Below are 20,374 nucleotides of genomic sequence, written 5' to 3'. Positions count from 1 at the left end.
TATGAAAAATAGAGAAGTGTACCTTCCTCAAAACAGTAGGGTAAACATGCCTGTATCTTGGTAGCTTGCTACTGAGACAAACACCAAATCTCTGAATGTAGAAGGCAAGCAGATGTGGAACCTTCTGGGATGTGGGTCTAACAGTCATAGACAAAGCACAGTATTCAGAAGTCAATTTTCTAGTTTGACTAAGGGCAATAACAACCATATAAGTAACTCAAGTGTCCAGTGTCTGCTTGTTTCTCGTTTAGTCTTTGCAATTCAAAAATAAAAATATATTAACAAAGTTTTGGTTTACTTTTGCCAAAATTGCAACCTGGAGTCCCTTGTCTAAGCTTGACACTGGGTAGAAAAAGAATCACGAAACTATGGACTTCATAACCTCCTTTCCAATTAAAGTTATCCCACTATCCTATAAATTTTTGAGGGTATCTAGGCATTTGCAAGAGGTGACCACACCTCTTAAGTTGTCCATAAGTGAACTCAGAATAGGAAATTATCCTACTGTCAACTTATTCCTATAATAGCACAAAGTGCTATCTGATTAGTAAGCAATGTAGGAAAAGTGTGACTATCCTATTGTCTTAGGAAGATTAGTTATGACAATTAGTTAAAATGCTTTTCTACCACTGTATTTTCTACCAGTGTTTTTTCATTTACAATGTATCACAATGGTATGGTGATACATCACAATGACACAGGTATTCAACAGCTTACTGCACACTGAAATTAATTCATTTTACCTTTAGCAACAAACCAGACAATGTAGGGTGTTCTGACACCAATACAGGTTCAAAAACATTTCAAACATCTATTAAAGATGTTGAATTAGTTCCAGTTCAGACTATGCAGGTTACTAAGATGAATGACAAAACGAAAACAGACCACAGAAAGCTAAGTTCTTGATGAAAGTGTGGGGGTTTTATACTGAAAGCAAATTAAAAGGCCAAATGCATAGGTCTAGGTTGTGTTTCAATATATGCTGCACGTAATTTTGTTCTGTTAATGGAAAAATGTAAGAAATTACTATTTGATAAGAGGATTTTTCACACAGTAACAAATGCATGGGTGTGATTTTAATGTGATTTTACTGCTCAGTTATTGTTTTGCAACTTTATACTTCATACGAGTTTCCAGTTGCTTGACACAATCGCTAAATCACTAAATGATGCAAAACAAAACAGCTAAACAACATCAGTAACAAAAATATACTCAACTAATGGTTTTAGCACAACTCAGTGACGGAAGGTACCATCTCTGTACTCAAGCACAAGCTTGAGGGAGAGCCACTCTAGTGGGGACATACTGCAGTGATTTCCATGAATTGAGAAGTCTATTGAACTCATAACACAGCAAGCTGTAGTTACTTTAATGCCATGGGACATTTCAAGCAATGAGTGTGTTCATGAGCAACTCAGAGCAACCAATGAAGTTAAAAAATGTGCTGTGGAATGCAGTGGACACACATCTTAGAAGACAGTGAGTGCAGTCTCCGTGCCACTGTCCTGAAGGAATACGAATATGACCAGGCTGAGGTAGCACACCTGCAGAAGATGCAGTTCAATGTAAACAGACAATGTCATAACAGCTGACTGAAGCACTGCAAGTAGTGAAAGGCCAGGCAAGTTGGTGAGCTGGTTGTAGCATGAACAGATTTACTGTATGGCAACAGTTTTACAATGCTGAGGATTTGTTCCACAAAGCACTGAAAGTTGAGGCTTGACTGATACTCTTAAGCAGCTTTTTTTTTTTTAAACAGGGCTGTGAACTTTAAACCTAGTGGTTTGCTACCTTTTGTGTATCTTTAAAGTTTACACTTTGAAATTGTATGTATCCTGCTTGCAAAGTCATTTTGTGAAAGACTAAACACGATTCAAATACTGCCCCCAAAGAGCTTAAGTATGAAGTTGGTAAGAACTTTTCCTCATTAAATTATGACCATAGCAAGCAGTGTTCACCCCTACTGAAAGGAACGGGATATTACAAGTCAGATCTATAAAACAACTCCAATGGTACATCATCAAGAAGGAACACTAAGGAAACTGAATTTTGTGATTAATTATAAACAAAACAAAACTATCTTCCACATAAACTCAATCTTGCTTAAACTGAGATGACTTTTATAGATGGCATTCCCTTTCTTATGCCTCTCACAGTGACAACCATATCAGTGATGAGCAGCAGGACTCTTGATTACTATGTGTATAATGTAAACAGTGAGTACAAGACAGCACAGAGACAGCTGTAGGTGACTAATAAGCAAGAAAGTGTTACAGATGCAGAAAACCTTAGGAAAAGTTAAAAGTAAATCAGAATGTTTTATTTAGATGCTTTGGTGCACAAGAGGCTACACTTACTATATGCACATTATTTTGTATCATTGTTTTACTAAGTTTGTGAAGAAGTCTATGCATCCTATGTGAGTAAAATCTTCTGTTTCATAATTGTTGATGCTTGTTCAACTACAATTTTATCTACTGGTGTCCTAAACATCATGTTGTTCACAAACTAAGGCAGTAGGTCTACCAATACAACACTTCCTAATAGGCAGAATAACTTCCGTTACAGAGGATAACCTTCAGAATAAAAAAACAAGCATAAAGCCTACATCTCCTCTAGAAGACTTCCTCTAGAAGACACAGAAGTTTTCTGTGAAGAAAGCTTCTTCCCTACCTCCCATTCCAGCTGTTTTCAGGAAGCACCGCTAGATTGGCTTAATGGGAAACTATTCTTATGCTCCTTGGAATGCACGGGTCAAGTCAGTCAGTGCTGACAGTAACTCAGGAGAGCTTTGTTGCATGTCTAATCAAGAAACTCAAGTGAGGATACACAACTTCAGCTGGCTATTGCCAAAATGCTGAACACTCACACACTTTGAAAGTCAGTGACCTACTTTCATATATTACTTACTATCTTCAGTAGTGATTCCAGTCTTTTCTTCACTCCAGTCACTCCAGTAGCCCACTCCATCTTCCTTCATGCAACGAATGGAAAAGACATACTCTGTGAAGGGCTGGAGCCCTTGAACACTGAATGAAGTTCTTGGGGAAGCTGTATCTTCAGAAGGAATCTATACATGGAAGAAAGATTTTAAAGGCACTGATCAAAATACTGTAAAGCTGAGTTGTGTGCTACTACAACTGTCATCCAGTAGGATGCATACACGCCTGTAACAAACAACAGTTTTCCTCCCCTCTTATTTCCAAAAGCTTCAATTCTCCACCATTGTTTGACAAAGATTCAGTCAGAGTTGTGTGTCTTTACCAGGTATAACAACATACATGCACTAGAATAGTTAAGCACCTACCTCAGGACAATCTCTCATATTCTGTTATTTTAGCTTATACATCTCTCTCTCCTTCCTTCTCATATAATTCTAATTCTGCTACTTACTGATGTGTAATACCCTGTCTCACATTTCAGAACTTCGCTAGGTTATCTGCTTAATAATTGATTGCAAAATTATTGATTGCTAGAAACCTTCCATAAAGCCAAAGAGGCTAGGATCATTGCTTCCACTGACACAGAACAGTGTTTTTTAACTGACAGAGAAAATAATTCTGAAGTAGTTTATACTTTTGCTAATAAATTAGTTTATTTTCATAGGCTCTTTTGTTTATCTTAGGTGAGCAACTGAATGCCAGAAAAATAACCTTACTGTCTATGTACGAAAACAGGTGTGATGTAAACAGACACAAGTAGGTACATACACATACACTGACTCTGTCACATGTTACTCCATTTGCAACAATGTTTTTATAGTGAGGAATCCTGCAAGAGGAATAACTGCAGATAAAACATAAATGCAGGACACTTAAGAGGTGAATCTTGAGAGCAAAGAATTACCAAGATAGTCAAAATTTACCACAGCTAAGCAAGTTCAGCTAATTTAAAAGTTACTATTTCAATGGTTTTGTGTACATGGTAAAAGGGCAAGACAAGTTAAAAGAACTTGCCCTATTGTCCTGTAAAGACAAAATATCCACAGATCCTGGAGCTGCAGACTACATTGTGCAGGTCAGTGCTCTTTAAAATATCAATACAGGTGATCTTAATAAATAGTCTCTGCATCTAAAGCCACAAGGGCAGCTGAGTTATGCCACCTGCTTCAAATATAGTATTTTGGTAAAATCAGAAGCAGATTTCCTTCCAAACAGTCATAGAATTCAGGATATTTTCAGGCCTCTGCACTGAAACAAGATCTTGGAAAAAAAAAGAGCATTTCTGGAATACTGCTGCTCTGATAGAAGGCCTAAAGTAAGGAAAAACTGAGAAGCTATTAAAAAGAAGAAAAAGAAACCACCACAGATCTTGATGATGGCAATAAGGCAAGGCATATTCCTTACTCTTTTCCTGTTCCTTGACTGCAACACACTTAAGGAACGTATGCAGGGCAGCCAGATTTACAGAATTACATAATCATTTAGGATGGAAGAGATCATTGAGGCTAACCATATACCTATCACTGCTAAGTCCACTACTGAACCGTGTCCCTAAATGCCACATCTAGACACTTTCCAAACAGTTCCATGGATGGTGACTCTACAGCTTCCCTGGGCAGCCTGTGCCAATGTTGACAACCCTTTCCATGAAGAAATTCTTCCTCACATCCAATCTAAACTGCCCTGGCACAACTCAAAGCCATTTCTTCTTGTCCTAACATTTCTCACTCAGGAGGAAGAGACTGACGCTGACCTTGCTACAACCTCTTTTTTGGTAGTTGTAGAGCGTGATATGGTCTCCCCTGAGCCTCCTTTTCTCCAGGCTGAGTACCCTTCACCAGCTTCACTGCCCTTCTCCCCAGTACCTCAACGTGTTTCTTGTAGTGAGGGGCCGAGAACTAAACACAAGATTCAAGGTGCAGCCTCACCAGTGCTGAGTACATGGAGACACTCACTGTCCTGGTCCTGCTGGCCATATTATTTCAGACCCAAGCTAAGATGCCATTGGCCTTCTTGGCCACCTGGGCACACTGCTGGCTCATGTTCGGCTGCTGTCAACCAGCACTCCCAGGTCCTTTTCTGCCAAGCAGCTTTCTAACCACTCTGCCCCAAGGCTGTACCACTGCTTGGGGTTATTGCAGCTCTAATGCAGGTACAGTAAGTTCAAAAAAGCATTCAAGAATGGTAGAGTGTTTACCCAAGCTCTAAATGACATTTAGATCACTGTTTTTGCAGTGCATGGGAAGCAGAAACTTCTGAATGTTCTGTATGTTGCATATGCAGAGAAAAATTCAAAATAAACATACTGCACTGTGATAGGGAGGACAGCAGAGAAGCCCACAAAGATAAGAGAAGGTCACTGTACTCACAGTGTGCCAAAAAACTGCTAGTTCACAGCCCTCATGAACAGGTTAGATAAACTACCATGGGTAGGCATATAAGGTGTAAAGACATAAAAGTGAATGCTCTGAACTGCAACAGTGAGGAAACTTCTGCAGTTTGACAGATGGTTGGGTAACACAAGAAGAGTGGCAAGGGACATAAATGGTATTACCTCCATCCAGTTTGTGTCACCAGCGATCCTATAGCGAATATTGAATTTCAGCTTCATCACAGCAGATGAAATACGATTCTCCCAGGAAAGCTTCAGGACAGTTGGCAGTATTCCTGAGTTGACTGTTATATTGTGGGGAGGCAGTGGTTGAACTAGAAGAGAAGAAGTCAGAGTCAGTTCCACAGCTGTATTTTACAATGATTTTAGGAGCTGGTACATTCTATTGCAACACTACCATTAAAGCCTTTCAGAAGCTCAAATGCCTGCTACTTCACGTTATTTTCTAAAGCAGACTACTCAACATGAACTTACTATCTGAATTGTGATGAAATCTCTCTGCCCCTACCTTTGCCCAGCACAGTTCAAATTCTAGTCAACAACATTTTTGCAGTGTTAATTTTTATAGTGAAGAAACATTAACATACTAATTCACCAATATTCACAGAAGCAGCAATGTACTATTAAAGCTTTAACAGGCATATAGTTACCAATATCAATGGGATCAAGAACAAGGGGATCAGATTCAGCCTTCCCAAGAGCATTTGCTGCTTCTACCCAGATCTCCAGGTTAACAAAGAACTGAACATCAGGAATTGTACAAGAATTGTTTACATCTTTCGGTATACAGTCGGGAAAATTCTCTCGTGGCCTAAATAAAAGAGAAGGAAAAACAAGGTACAAAGCAGTAAGTTTGGTTTGCTTTAGAGAATATTTTAAAGTAGATCAGAGCGATCAATCGGTTTATTTTGTATGTTTCCCCTCTACCACCCCTATGTCTTATCTCTGTAAGCAGAGGGGTGAGAAGAAAAAGTAAACATATGAGAATGGCTTGTTCAGTCACAAATGCATAATTGCATTAGAATTGAAACCAGGATAAAATCTCTTGGCTTCCAGTCACATACCTTCAAAAGCACAAGCCACAGTATTTTAATTAAAGTTGTATAAAAACCTGATTTAGCTTAAAAAGATAAAGATCAAGAACTGATACAACTAATCAAAAGCAACATGGCTACTAAATAGAAGCATATTTATGCATTAAGGAATGTAGTCAGTACTACCTGTATACCCATCAAGAGTACAGTGTTAGAGGTGCAACACAATTTCTGTTCACCACCTCTGCTACATTAACAGTAGATAGTTCTAGGGCATCAGGAGATTTGCAAAGCATTAAGGTTTTCTATCTGTGCATACTTTCTACCACAACTGTTACCACAACACTTTAGCAGAACTGGGTGGATGGAAAGCTGAAGGCAGTCACTCTTGTTTCCAGAGCAGAGCAACAATTCCGCTCATTCCATTTTAAACTACAAGAGACCATTTGAAGAGTTTGAAAAATACTTAATTTGCTTTCACAGTAGAAATACTTTGCTGAAGCTTTCATGTTAGGATCAATTCAGAATAGTGTTTGTCCACGATTCTTATGAAGTGCAGAGTAGATAATACATCTGCAAAATTCAGTCACTATATGTTGGTTTCTCTACTTAGAATCATAGAATGGTCTGGAGTGGAAGGGACCTGTAAAGGTTACCTAGTCTGATCCTCCTACAATGGGCAGAGACCTCTTCTACTTGTTTAGAATGGGGCAGAACAGTCAACTCAGAAAAATGAAAAATACATAATCTGGGTACAGCCACCTTTTATTAGGCATATTGTAGTCAAGCCACACTTATCATGTATTTGAAGAATGGAAAACCATGAGATTGTTGTTACTCTAAAATAAGTGCAGCAACAAATTTCATGTCTGACTTAGAATTATTTTCAATGACAACTGCTTTAACTCTTCCCTTTCCCCTCAAACCAGACAGATAACAATGCTTCAGAAAACTGGACTTAAATGCTAAGAACTTTTCCAAAGCATCAAGGAATTTCAAGGAAGTTTGGCTTAGCCTACAAATATTCTTCACAACTATTCAGACATTCTACAGAGGGCTACTTACCATCTGTATCTTAATCTGAACTGAGTATCCAGGAATGTATGCCTTCCAGGGTTCCAGGTACAAGTCATAGGATTTGTGAGTTTTGACACCTGATGCACAATGCAACTTAAGTTCTTGGGCTTCTCTGGGGGCACTGTACAGAAAGTTAGCAATAATTAATCTATACACACACTTCAACCCAGTAAGAATCATTCAAAGTGTTCCATTAGGGCAATTTTAGTGAACATCAGAAGTATTTACTCAATTTGATTTCTAAAGGAGGTGGCAAAAGAGTGCTAAGGTATGATCCAGCAATCAAAGTCAAGAAGTTTAACCAGCTGCTTTGAAAAACAGCAGGCTGTATAAGGAACAAGCACCTGCCAGCAAGGAATGACAAAGATTTCTCATTCTGAAGCAGAAAATCTGATATCAATCAATTCTCATCTAAATGTATTTTACTTCATACAGGATGCTTTAGCTGCAAATGCATGCGAGAAGATTAGGGATCTTCATCAGTGCACTGTACTGTGTAAGAAACTTCTTCAGAGTGCAGCAAAACTATTTGCTTTCCTTCTTAAACTTATATTGTATTCTTCTCAAACCTGTTGTTAGCCTCATTATTTAGTTCTTCTTTAACTGAAATCAAAATACAATAGCTTTAAATACAAATGCACGTCAAGATGCATAATGTGAGTTACAAGTGTAGAATGTCATCTGTACTGTCCTTCAGTTTATCATAATTTATCTGTCCTCACCTTTCCATATGTTTTATCTGTCACATCTTTTCCAGTGAAATATTTACTCCTCAGAAGTTAAAATAGGAAACATTACTTTTCTGTGAAAGTACTTTGTAAGTCATGCTAGAACCACATTAGTCTAAACTGTGAACTCAAGCCAGTGGACCATTCAATAACTGCAGTACCTTTTGCCAACACCAGGAGACAACATAATTCATCAGCCATATCATACGATATGTAGGACATTTGAACACTTATTCCATAAGCAGAATACCAAGTAATTAAGAAGTAGCATATTAAGTTTTTCATGCCACTTTCTGAAGACCTCAGTCTTGTCTCAAGGAACATTTGCTCAGAACTACACAAGTACTATCATTCTAGAACAAGGGAAGTTTATAATGAGTTACAAGTATTTCCTTATGTTTACAGGTAAAGTAATACAAGTAATATGTTCCATCCTTAAGGCAGTTCAGGTTAGCTATAGTGACACAGATGGACTAAGTATTTCTCAATCCATTAGTGAAGAAAACATTAATTTCAAAATTCAAAATCAACACTGACACAGAAGAAGAAGAAGTAAGGAAAAGTAAATTTCCTAGGATCTATTTCTGTTAAATCCACATCTTAGTTCTGTAATTCAAATCTTCCTGCTTGAAGGTTTTCCTGTTGTTCTATTTTCATCCTATTCAAACACTGAAAATGCTGAGTATTTTCCACTTTTTAGAAAACTTTATTCGGTGCATATTTACCAGCTTTGCCGTCATGTAATTTGACACTATTTTTTGACAATTATCCAGGAACTGAGGGAATGAAAATAAGTGTATCAAGAAATGCACACTTTTCATTGTTTTCATTTTCCCTTGTTTCTCAAAAGACCAGAGTAACATGAAAAAAAATGGTACTCACAGCCTACTGTAACTGTAATTCCATAAATGTTCTGTTCGATCTGTCCATCTGCTAAAATGTTGCATGTCAGAGGAGTAGCTAGTGAAGAAGTGTCATTAAATGTGACACTGGAAACTGTTCTGTTTATTTCACGATATTGTTCTTTAGGCACCACTCTATTTTTAATTTTCCAGATAATTTGACTAGCATAGATGTTGCCAAAGTCAAGACAACTCTCATTCAGAATGCATAATGCTGTGAAATTGGAACCAAGGGCCAATACAGGAGATTCCGGGATGATGTGACCACATGACTGCACAAGTCCACCTGAAGCTAAAAAGAAAAAAAAGAATTTTACCTTTTTTAAAAACAAAAGAGCATTCCATAATCAATACTGCTGATACACTGCTAGTGTAATGTTAAAAATACTACACATGTCTAAGCAGGAAGTTAAGTAGTACTTGATAGTTATAAAACTGAAATGCATTAGTAAACCACCAAGCAGATCTAATGGGCAAAACCAGTGCAGTGCTCCTTAGGCTTTGCAAAAGCATTTTACCAAGCAAGAAAAGCTCTATTCATAAACAAGGGCATTTAGAGAGAGGAGAGTCTAGGGTTGAATGTTTATATGTTTTGAAGGAAGAAGTTATTACTCTTGAAGTTACTCTTGCAATAAAAAGGTATTTCCTGTTAAGAAAGTTAAAACAGAAAAATCAGGGTAAGTGTGGACCTTTGTTGTGGTGGACTAGCATTAGAAGAACAGCAGGTATCCTAATACACCTTGCTTTCTGTCCCCATCCCACAAGTATCTAGACAAAAACAAGTATGTTCTTCAAATATCTGATTTAAGAAGTTCTACAAGTCTCTTGTGTTTGAAAAACAGAACTCTTACCTTCAAGAGAACAAATATTCAGCAGCAGATAGAGTCCATAGGCCACCCAGTTCCACCCAGAAAACATGCTGCATGGAATTCCTGTAAGAGAGAGATATACATATATATATTTAACTTTAAACTATTACTCTTTAGATTAGATCAATGTCAAATTCAGATTTGCATTTGCTTTAAGATCATTTCTCACCTATGCATATTTACTTTCATGAAAGAGTTTGTATCTTCTCACTCTAGAGAAAGAATGGGCATATTGTTTTCATTCCCCTCACTGCTAAAACAAAATTAAATGTCTACTTGAGACAACTGATGCAGTTTAAAGCCTCATCAGGTACAAATTTAAGAAATGTATAAGCTTAAGGTTTTCATGTTGTATATGAAAACAAACTTCACTGGTACTTCCATGGGAGGTTCAGTTAGAATACAGAGCATAACACTGTGGGTTCAGGTTTTAAAATATATCCCTATGAAATTGGTTATGGTTACCACACTCACCTAGCTTTCAAGGGCTTTGGACAAGGTTCAGAACAACTCATCACAAAACCATGTATCTCATTCACAAGAGTGACTTAAAATAGGTTCCATATCAAAAACTGTTGTCTACTATAGAAAAAGCAATAATTATTTATTTAATACCTTACAAGAGAGTTCATAATTCCTCAGAAGCTGGGAAGCTTTTTGTAACATCTTATTTATTTTTATATTTCAGCAGAGCTCACTCATTCTCAGTTTTAACAAATCTATAAAACAGTTCAGGGGAACTAAAGCAGCTTCCACCCCAGTTGTTTTGAAGCCACAAAGTCTGTTCTGGTTTTCTCAACTTGCAGTTGTAAAGTAGCCCTAAACTACTAACAGCAAGTGACCATTCTTACTAAGCATATGAGCTATTTTATTTTTAGCCGTACTTACATACCTTTACAAGGACAGGTAGATTGGCTCAGTTAAATAGGATACTTAGCACACTAGCTGATTTCTAGAAGCAGTCTTCATACTGTTCATACAGCTAGAAACTAAACATAGACTTTCTAGGTTTACTAAGATTTGAGATGAGATTGCCTATAGCAACCTGGTTTCTGCAGTTTTATTTTTCACTAACCTGACAGCTTCTTTGGAAACTAGTATTCTGAGCTTTATCCCTCTGTAAAAGGCAACTCACTAAAATGTTTAAAGGTATTTCACAGTATTCTCTAGACAGGAAAATTTATAAGCTACATTTACTATTATCAGACGAAAAAAGAAACTGCCATTTATGATAGTAAACACTCCTTTGCTTTGATTGCATGTAATTTGCTCTTTAACAGTGACAGAAAGACACAAGGCATTTCACACAGATCAGTAAAACTAGACAACATCTTTAAGCATGGATATACCCACACCAAGCCAAAATCTCATACATCAACACAAGCTTTCTTTTTTTTTTTTTTTTTTCAAATCAGGATGAACAGTGTAATGTAAGGAAAATCCCTATTCACAGGAACAACAACGAAATGGAAGCCAATCTCAAACATTTATAGCAGCATCTCTGTAGGGTTTACCAACCTAGATGTCTTTCAGCAAGAACTAAAAACCCATTGGAATCACCCAGCAGTATCTTTACTTGCATCTATTCTTGCAAGTCCATTACTCAAAGCCCACCAATACTTCCTACAGATAAACTTTATACTAGAAGCATTGTTGATTGAAAGACTTGACATTATTAATCATATTAACAAGCATTTATATTTGTCACTAGAAGTTTGCTGGTTTGTTTTTTGACTAAATAACAAGATATTTATCATCAGACCGTAGTTTCACAGAATTGAGAATCTAAAAGCTATTAATTTTTCCTATGTTCCACTCAAGAACTCTCACTGGGTTGGATACAGAACCATTATACAGCTTTAAATGCAATACATCTTAGGATATTTATTACAAGTCTACAGTAAAATAACTACACCAATTGATTTTTGCTTATTTTGGACGTAATATCTCCAATATCTGAAAAATAAGGTTTCTACCTACACATGCATTTCTGCGTTTTAAAATCCCAATTAATTTCATAAATTTGTATAAATTTGCATGGTAAATTCAGAATACTGCTTGCTACCTAAAGTTTGTTGAGCTCTATTATGGATAGACCTCAGGCTCTGTCACTTTAAGCAAAACTCATTTAAAACTATTTAAGTAGGACAATTTGAGTTGGGGAAGATCTGAAATTCATCAGAATCCTGAGGGCAACTACAAGGTAGATGGAAAGAAGCAGTAGCTCCACTTCACTGCTAATTGCCAACAGTCACAAAACAACAGCAGAAGCACCTTCCACACCGAAGGGGAAAGAATGAAACATGTAAAAAGGTAAAAAGGAAAATTTTTAAAATGATGTTCAATACAACAGTTGTCTCCCATTTGGTGTCATCTGGCACCACATTAGAATAATGGCAGTGTCAGCTAAACTAAGTATTAAATCATTGCAAAGTTACTGGTTTTCTTTTCGGTCATTATTTACTCGGATTAAACAACACTTCCACAAAACTATTCAATAATTTTCACACCAGCAGTTACTAAGTATGGCTCAGGTTAGTAAAAAAAAACAACTGCAAAGCAACTGAAAATAAATAAAAAGCAACAGTCATCAGAAGTAAACAATAACAGGGAATTATCACAGATTTTGTCCTACAGTATGATGTTTTTCATAGGAAATTTAAATAAAATTACTATCCTTTAAAATAAATGCCATTTCTGTATTCAACTGTTTTCCAGGCTTGGAATACTACATTTCAGTTGTCCTGAGCAGATTAATTCACATCTGAGAGGCTCAAGTCCAAATCTCTACACTACCTTGCACTTTGGAAATTTAGCACCTGTTTTGAGGGAGCAATGAACTCTCCATAGGTTATGGTACTTAATTGTGGTACTGCATTCAGCTCCTAAAGCTCAAGAGAACCGAGACTCATGCTCCATCATCTGCAAAGGAGAGTTAAGTGGAAAGCCCACCCACCTACAGTATGGGAACCAAGCAGCTGCAACTAGAAGTGTCAAAATCATGCTACAATTCAGAATATATCTGCTTTAGGCTATTCTGACGTATTTTACTTCTCCCCTCCTTCGCTGATCAATACAGTTTGAAGAAGACTGAAGCTACACACCTCCCAGCCCACAAAGGGTCTATTACAATCCCTTCTAATGTATGCTACTTTAATAATTTAGTTCTAGGGGAAAGAACCAGAATTACACTAGACACCTCCATCCATCTAGCCTACATGAAGGCTGTAAAAAAAACGAAAAAAAAATGGTGGGGCTTGTAACTAACAAAACAAGGACCCATACTTCACATTAGAATGAGGAAGATACTTCTCTGCAAAGTAGCATTTTCTTATCTGAGCATGTAAAAATGCTAAAGCACCCTGCATATAAGCCAACCCAAGCTTTAAAAGATAGTGCCATCAGTCAACAGAAATGTTAATCACTAACTGTTCACCATCAACTACTTTAAGTCAGACTAAGCCGTTAGTTTAGACAACAGAAAACTCAATAGTTTCTTTCACTCGTTATGCAGAGCCCAAAGCTGGTATATAGTATTAGGAATCTAAGGCGCAAATTAAACCTGATGCTGAACTAACACTGAAGCACCTAGTCAGTTCAGATGCGTTTCATAAAAAATACCCCAAAAAACCAAAAAGCCAAATCAACACTTACGCAGTTGTTGTGCATCACTAGGTGAAGACAAAAGGGAGACAGCGAAAGAAACTGATGCTTGAAGTCTGTCAAGTTATTCTCAGTTTAGTCTGCCTAAGTGGCAAGGGATCAAAGTGCATCAAAATACTACAGAGTAAAACCAACACAGTCAATTTGCTGTCGGTAACAGTCCTTAACTCACAACATAAGTAATCTCATAGAGGAAGAAAACCTGTTAAAACGCTCTGATTACTTCGGCGAAGACAGACTTACAAAACTTATATGCTATGAGATCACCCCATTTAAACTCTAAATCATATGGAACTTCTATTATTCTTCTTCACATCCTGAAACCATTTTGAAAGGAAAGCACTAAGCCTTCATGCCTGAACCTTAAGCTGATACTTCAGGCAGTGTCCTATGAAAAACTAAGAACGACCCTAAAGCCAAGCTTCATATGCACAAAGTAGCAACAGTGTTGCGTTTTATAATTAACCTGTGACCTGTTTTTGAAGAAGTGTCAGGCATTCATCCAAAACAGGTATTATTATTCTCTGAGCAAGAGAGAAGTCTTAAAAATTAATCTTATTTCATAAATCATGAGAACTACCTCAAAATGAATACAGATGTCATATAACGAATTATCACCTCTCCGTTTCAGAGAGGTGACAATTACTTTCCAAGTGACCTGCAAACGACAATGTCAGCTTAAGAGACTGTAGCCAAAACATGTACTTGTCTTGCAAGTCAGGAAGTTCAGATAACACCACAACCCCCACAGGAAGGTGTTCAGTCTGTTAAGGCTCATCACCACGTAAATCATGGAAGACCAAAGGTTGCTGGCAAATGGATTTACAGAAATTCCTCAAAAAAATTAAGAGCAAAGTTTAGAGCTTCAAGTGGTAATCTCTCACTGAGAATCCACACAGCTCAGGCAGATAGGGCCAGTGATACTGCACAAAGCAGCTACAGCTTGAGGTTTTACAATAAGCCAGACAGATACTTAAAGTCCATCTAAAAGCTGTAGCTATTCTGAAGGAATTTTGATTACTCCAACAGTAACTGCTTTCTAATTAAAGAGTATTTCATCTGCAAGCTTCCTTCCTTCCTTCCTCCAAGCTTACTTCCTTCTTGGAAATCTTTATGAGGCTCAAAAAACACCAAACACCTCTAAGAGAAGCACTTGAAAATATTACATAACATTCCTTATAGGTACAGAATATTCTGAAATTCATTCTCATATTTAAAATCTCTCTATGAGAAAGTGATTATCTCTATCCCTTTCAGTCTATAGGTATGTATTTTCTCTACATTACTCATTCCTTTGTCTCTAGAAGGAGGCTTCTCCCTACCTCTGGGGTTTTAGTATAACACTCAGAATAAAAAATGAGGAGAAAATAAGAAAAACCAAAAAGGGACACAGATTAAAATTACTGAAATATTTAATTAGAGGAACCAAATATTTGCTTGCAATAATTAAGTTCTTCCTGGTATTTTCTTAAAACTGTAAATAATTCTCTCTGAAATACTTCAGGATTTTTTCAAAGCTAATGAGTAGCTTTAGTCCAAAAATCAAACTAATTTATACAAAATAATGTTTTAGCATTCCATGCACTCATCTTGAAGTCAAACCTAATCATCACCAATGCTGGTTCTCTAATTTAGACAGTTCTCGCTAATAAAAAAATCATTACTAAAAAAAATGGCCAAGTTTATTTATTTTCATGTAATTGTGCTAGTGCTAATCCTCCAGACAAGCGACACAGGAAACGGTGTATCTGCATTTTATGTACTCATGGATGTGCATGTATCTTCCCCCCACAGCCAAAAATATTTATGTATTGGCTTTACTTGAAGCTATCACATTTCTAGACATGTAAACAAGATTCAAATAATTACTTCTAGGGCTCAGCTTCTAGGAAGTAATCTCAAAATTTCGTCACCCACTCTTACATTCTTATTGTGATACATCAACATAACGGATTAAAAATCTTTTGAGTTCAGAAGTTAGATGCTCTAGAGATATATTTTACATAATTATTCCTCTGAAAGTAACAGGATATAAAAAGAGAAATTTTATGTTTTTATAAAAAAGAGAGTGAAAGAAAAAAGACCATTAACCCCCAAAACTATCCAATTTCTTCAAGTTGTGGATCCCCCCCTTTTTTCTCCCCTCCTAGTGACAGGACAGATCACCAACGACAAAACTATAATCCCACATAATTCTACTCCCAGGTTTCTCCTTCAGAAATGCCTCAGAAGTAACAAGAAGCCACCAGCTGGCAAACTCCTAGTCAGCCTAACACAAGGATGAAAACTGAGACTGGTATTTATTCTCCTCTGCACTGCCAACACACTTGGCAGACCGCTTTCCTTTGTGCCTCAGTTTCATCATCTGAGAGAAGAAAATAATGACGCCTGTTTTCTCTAGGGAAAGCATCCCAACCCTACTACAGGGATGACTGGAGCTCCGGAGCACCCTGGAAATTACCAGAGGACCGAGACTGACCACTGCACCCACCCGCTCCTCCCCGATTCCTCAGGGAATCACTCCTGGACCAGCAGCAAAAACAAGCGTGCGTCTCTTTCAAGGCCAGCAGTTTCCCACCTTCTCATCCACAGGCAACAAGAGCAAACCTCTTGTGGTGAAGGCAACAAAGCGCAAATCTTTCCATCAAGGAAATGCCCGCCGATAGCGCGGCCGAGCTTATCGAGGAGCCGAGAGTGCCCGACAGACGCGAGCACGGCGACGGTCGCGGCCCCACCGTCAGCGCAGAACGCCGGCACTCGCCACTCCGCACGGGGGAGAGCCCAGACACCCTTCGGCCTGACCTCCTCCCGCGGGCGGGACCCCGGCAGCGGCTCCACGGGGACTCGACGCACGCCCGGGCGAGGCCGTGTCGCGTTCGGAGCGTCACCGCCGGGCAGCTCCGCCGGCGCTCCGAGAGGAGGCGGGACGAGGCGGGACACGGCCGCGGGGCACGGCTGGCGATCGGCCCGGGGAACGAGTGGCGCAAGGGCCGACCGCCCCCGCCACAGATCCCGGCCTGAATCGCTGTCAGCCCTGGACGAACGCCCCGGTGCTCCCGCCCGCGGCGTGCGGCCCCCGGCAGCGGACGCCCCTCAGGGCGAGGGCGCTGAGGGCCCGGAGGGGAGGGAATGGGAAGGGACGGGATAACCGCGCTGACCGGACCCCTGGCCCTTACCCGGCGCCGCTCGCGCCCCCCGGCCGCTGCCCCTAAACGGTGCCCGGGCCGCCTCGCGCCATCCCGCCGCCGTCCCGCACGCGCGGCCCCGCGACCGGCCACGCTCCGGCCCCGCCCCGGCCTCCGCGAGTCCCGCCCGCCCCCTCCTCATCCCTGCGCTGCCATTGGTCAACGGCAGCCGTGACGTCGGCAGAGCGGGCGTGTCCAGAGAAGGGTCGGGGCTTCCCGGAACGCGGCGGCCCGTGCCGGGATCGCGGGGGCGCGGGGGGTCGGTGGGGGGCGGTGTCCTATCCCAGCATCCCTTTGGCCGCGGGTGCCCGGTGTGCCCGAGCCCCCCGGTCCCTCACGGCTTTCCTTCGAGGTGTCTGCCAGCTCTGCGCTCTCTTGAGGACAGCCGGCGCCTGGCCGGGCCGCCGCCGGCCAGGCCACTGGAAGCTTCTCCCGGCCCGTGTCCTGCCGGGCCTGCGCTGGCGGCGCGGCAGAGGTGTTGTCCTGGGCAGGCCCGAGCAGCCAGCGGCCTTCCCGGCGTTTCGCAAGGCTCCCCTGGGAGCACGGGCGGCTGGAGAACGCGCTTTTTACAGCTGCGGTGTGAGCAGAGCGCTGTGAGCGAGGGCAGGCTCGCTGCCTCAGTCCCTGAAAGTCAGGGTGTCAGTCCTGAAAAGGTGTTCATGGAAGGCCGAGTTGCTAAGGAAAGGTCCTTAATGTAGTTCATTGATGTGATCGTGATCCAGCAAAGCCTCTGTGTTCTCTCCATGGTTATCCCTGCACATTTCTTCATTCAATAACCCTGAAAAAATGACTTTTGTAAATCAGACACTAACATACCCTCTTCATTCCAGATGAATTCCAGTTCAGGAGTGAGAAGAAACATGTTCCAGTGCCATGCCACAGACTTCGGTGGTGCTGAGACTGTCAAAGGAGGCTCTTTCTATTCAGGAAAGCACCAGATATCACTGATGCATGCCCGAGTTGCTTCCTGCCATACACTTTAGGCTTTTGCCCATTACTTCTTAAATTATTTTGGGTCTTGAGTAGGATATGAGCTATATTATATTCTTAGTTACATCTTTAAAGGAGTAGATGGATTTGCTAGACAAATAGGGCATTAGTTTAATACCCTGTTTCAAGGACTGGCATGAGCTGCTAATGAGAAAAGATTAAGAACTTTGGGAAAAAAAAAGTGGAAGATAACCTATTTCTCATGTGTTTAATACCAATCTCTGATTATTTTGGTTTATTTTCTGTGATGGCTTAATATCCCCAACAAAAATGTGTTGCTTACTCTGAGAATATTGTATATTTTCTACACAACAAAGTAGAGCTGGATGGACACTTCAAAAGTCATTTAGTTCCTCTGCTTTCCTCAAGACAAAATTGTCTATACTTAAATAGTGTCTGATAGGTATTTATCTAACCTGCAGGTTAGATTTATTACTCTATGTCCCTGCTCACAGCTGATGCTCTTCCTTAGATCCTATAGATGCTGCTGTTTGTCCCATAGGTGGTCTCTACACTCAGTAGTCTCGGTCCTTTCCATTTTCTCCTACAGGGCTTTTGGTGTTCAAACCCTTCTTAATGTATCAGGACAACTGACATCTTAAGTTTCACCATTTTTTCATTGTGAAAAAAGCAGTTTGTCACTTTTGCTTTGTCTTCAAATTGTGGTTGGTGTGTCTTTGATTATGAGGATCACAGTTTGAGATTGTACAAGTATGGTTCAATTGTATAATTGGCAGATTTCAATCTGTATGGATATGCCTGCTTCAGCACCCCCAAAAATTGGTGTTTGGCAACAGAGGTTTAAGTGGAAACAACTCTAACTAGAGTTGTCTGAAAAAATAATGTTGTGGGCTTTTTTCCTCGTTTCAGCATGTCTTCTATGTCTTTTAAGATTACTCGAGTTCTGCTGCTAAATAGACATTTCAGAGTAGACACTCCACTCTCCCCCCTCCCCCAGCTGACAGAAAGCCTCTTGTGACATTCTTATTCTGAAATCCTATAGCCTGAAGCCATTCCTCGTATATTGCCAAAGCTCGTAGAACAACCCCCCCCATTCCCTTTAAAACCGGTTCCATGTCAGGCTTCACTTATATACTACATGAATCGTAACTCTTCAAATAAGCAAGAGCTCTTGTATTTCACAGGCTATTTATGAACTCAGTGTAAAACTATTTACACATAGCTGAAGTTTCACAGAAAACCAATATTATTTGTTTGCAACTGTGCTTAGTTTTTTTCTGTATTGGCACAAAATATTATTTATTTGGTAACAATTTAGTTGCCAAAAATCTGACTTGTGTTCTTAGACATTGGGCATTTTCTGTTGCAAGCAGGTAAAAAGTTACTATTATTGCAGCTGACACTTGATAAAACTGGAACATTTCGGATCCTAGTAAAGAAAAGAGTTAAGCCCTTCAAGCATGTTGTGAAGTGCCTTTTCTGCACATGGACCATTTCCTGAAAGACTCTTCAGTTTGATTTACTGCTTTATAGTCTTCCCTACTGAAACACATTATACAGCTTTATAATGTACTGTATATGCAGCATAGTACTGGTATATAGGTAATATAAACACCAGTAATTTAAAGTTTTTAATATCCAGAGAAGTGCAAAATTCTGGCCACATTTTAAAATGTTCCTTCAGCTAATGTTTTAATCTGCACATTGAATGAAGCATTATATTAAATGTTTATATATTTTTTTTATTTAGTCATATAATTCCTAAATATATGAGGCAAGAAAAAAGGAGGTTAATTATCAGGAATTGGAAGGTCTTTGAGATTAATTGCTTATCTGCTTATTTAGACTGCAAATTGTGTTCCAGCACAGTGTTCAGATCAGGGCTATATAGGATATTTCCAAGCTCCCACTATCTACAGCTAGGATATAAGTAGATGGAGCATGCCTTCACACCCTCTGCTTTTTCAGGCCCAGGAAGAAGAAGATAGCCTGAGAGTGCGGAGGTGGGTAGTGATGCTTGGAAAACATTTAGTGATTGGCAAAGGTTTCTAGGTAGCTGCTTGATTGTGGGAGCAGAGATGTTTTTAGAGATGCTCTTAGAGACTGCCAAGGAACAAACGTGTACTACTCTTTTTGGATATTTGAAGCAGTTTTGTAACAAGCTGTGACAAGGTTTGCAGTCAGTGCAAAATCTACTGAATCCTACAATAGATATGCCACAGAAAGGAAAATATATTTCTGGAAATTATTATTATTTTGGTATAAGGACATGAAGCATCCTATAGATGCATCAGGGGTGTGAAAAGATTCCTCAGTCTGTATACATGTGAGTTTTTTTTGAGATGGGTTGCTGTTGGGAAAGATTTCCAAAGTAAGGGAGAAGCTGAATAACAAGACCCTTCAGTGGCAATGTTCTGACCCATGGCAAGTCAAAGTAATTTTCTGTGAGATGGCTGAATTACTATATAGAACTACTTGCCTATAAGGTTCAGTGAAACATCCAAACCTCTTGCTGTAGTGATAATGTTATCTCAGCTTGTATCACTCTCCTGAACTTGAACTTAGGATCTCCAGGTCTGACATTTGTTAACATAAAGAAGAGTCACTTTTTTCCCACCCTCAAGAGTGGAG

At 39.6% G+C, this 20,374-nt stretch overlaps 1 protein-coding gene across 3 annotated transcripts in view; it reads right to left on the bottom strand.

The window, feature by feature from the left end:
- IL6ST (interleukin 6 cytokine family signal transducer) overlaps positions 1-17,122 on the bottom strand; it is a 33,317-nt gene extending 16,195 nt beyond the window's left edge. Inside the window, exons 1-7 of one of the 3 annotated variants that reach the window (XM_051804678.1) lie at positions 16,784-17,122; positions 9,927-10,007; positions 9,056-9,367; positions 7,434-7,566; positions 5,985-6,145; positions 5,497-5,648; positions 2,911-3,070 (exon numbers count right to left, since the gene is read on the bottom strand). In XM_051804678.1, the coding sequence (XP_051660638.1) occupies positions 2,911-3,070; positions 5,497-5,648; positions 5,985-6,145; positions 7,434-7,566; positions 9,056-9,367; positions 9,927-10,007; positions 16,784-16,934 (1,150 nt within the window). In that variant the 5' untranslated portion in view covers positions 16,935-17,122. Of the gene's footprint in view, positions 1-2,910; positions 3,071-5,496; positions 5,649-5,984; positions 6,146-7,433; positions 7,567-7,878; positions 8,049-9,055; positions 9,368-9,926; positions 10,008-16,185; positions 16,333-16,783 lie in introns of those variants that run through there. The other 2 variants (XM_051804677.1, XM_051804681.1) reach the window with 2 other exon arrangements.
- Positions 17,123-20,374: the final 3,252 nt, after the last annotated feature.

The sequence above is a fragment of the Manacus candei genome, unplaced genomic scaffold (genome assembly GCF_025592945.1).
Source record: "Manacus candei isolate 608988 ecotype Guabito, Panama unplaced genomic scaffold, ASM2559294v1 h1tg000061l, whole genome shotgun sequence".
In the NCBI taxonomy this organism is placed as follows: domain Eukaryota; kingdom Metazoa; phylum Chordata; class Aves; order Passeriformes; family Pipridae; genus Manacus; species Manacus candei.
Note: the sequence above shows the minus strand (reverse complement) of the source record. Positions and strands in the feature narration are given on the sequence as shown.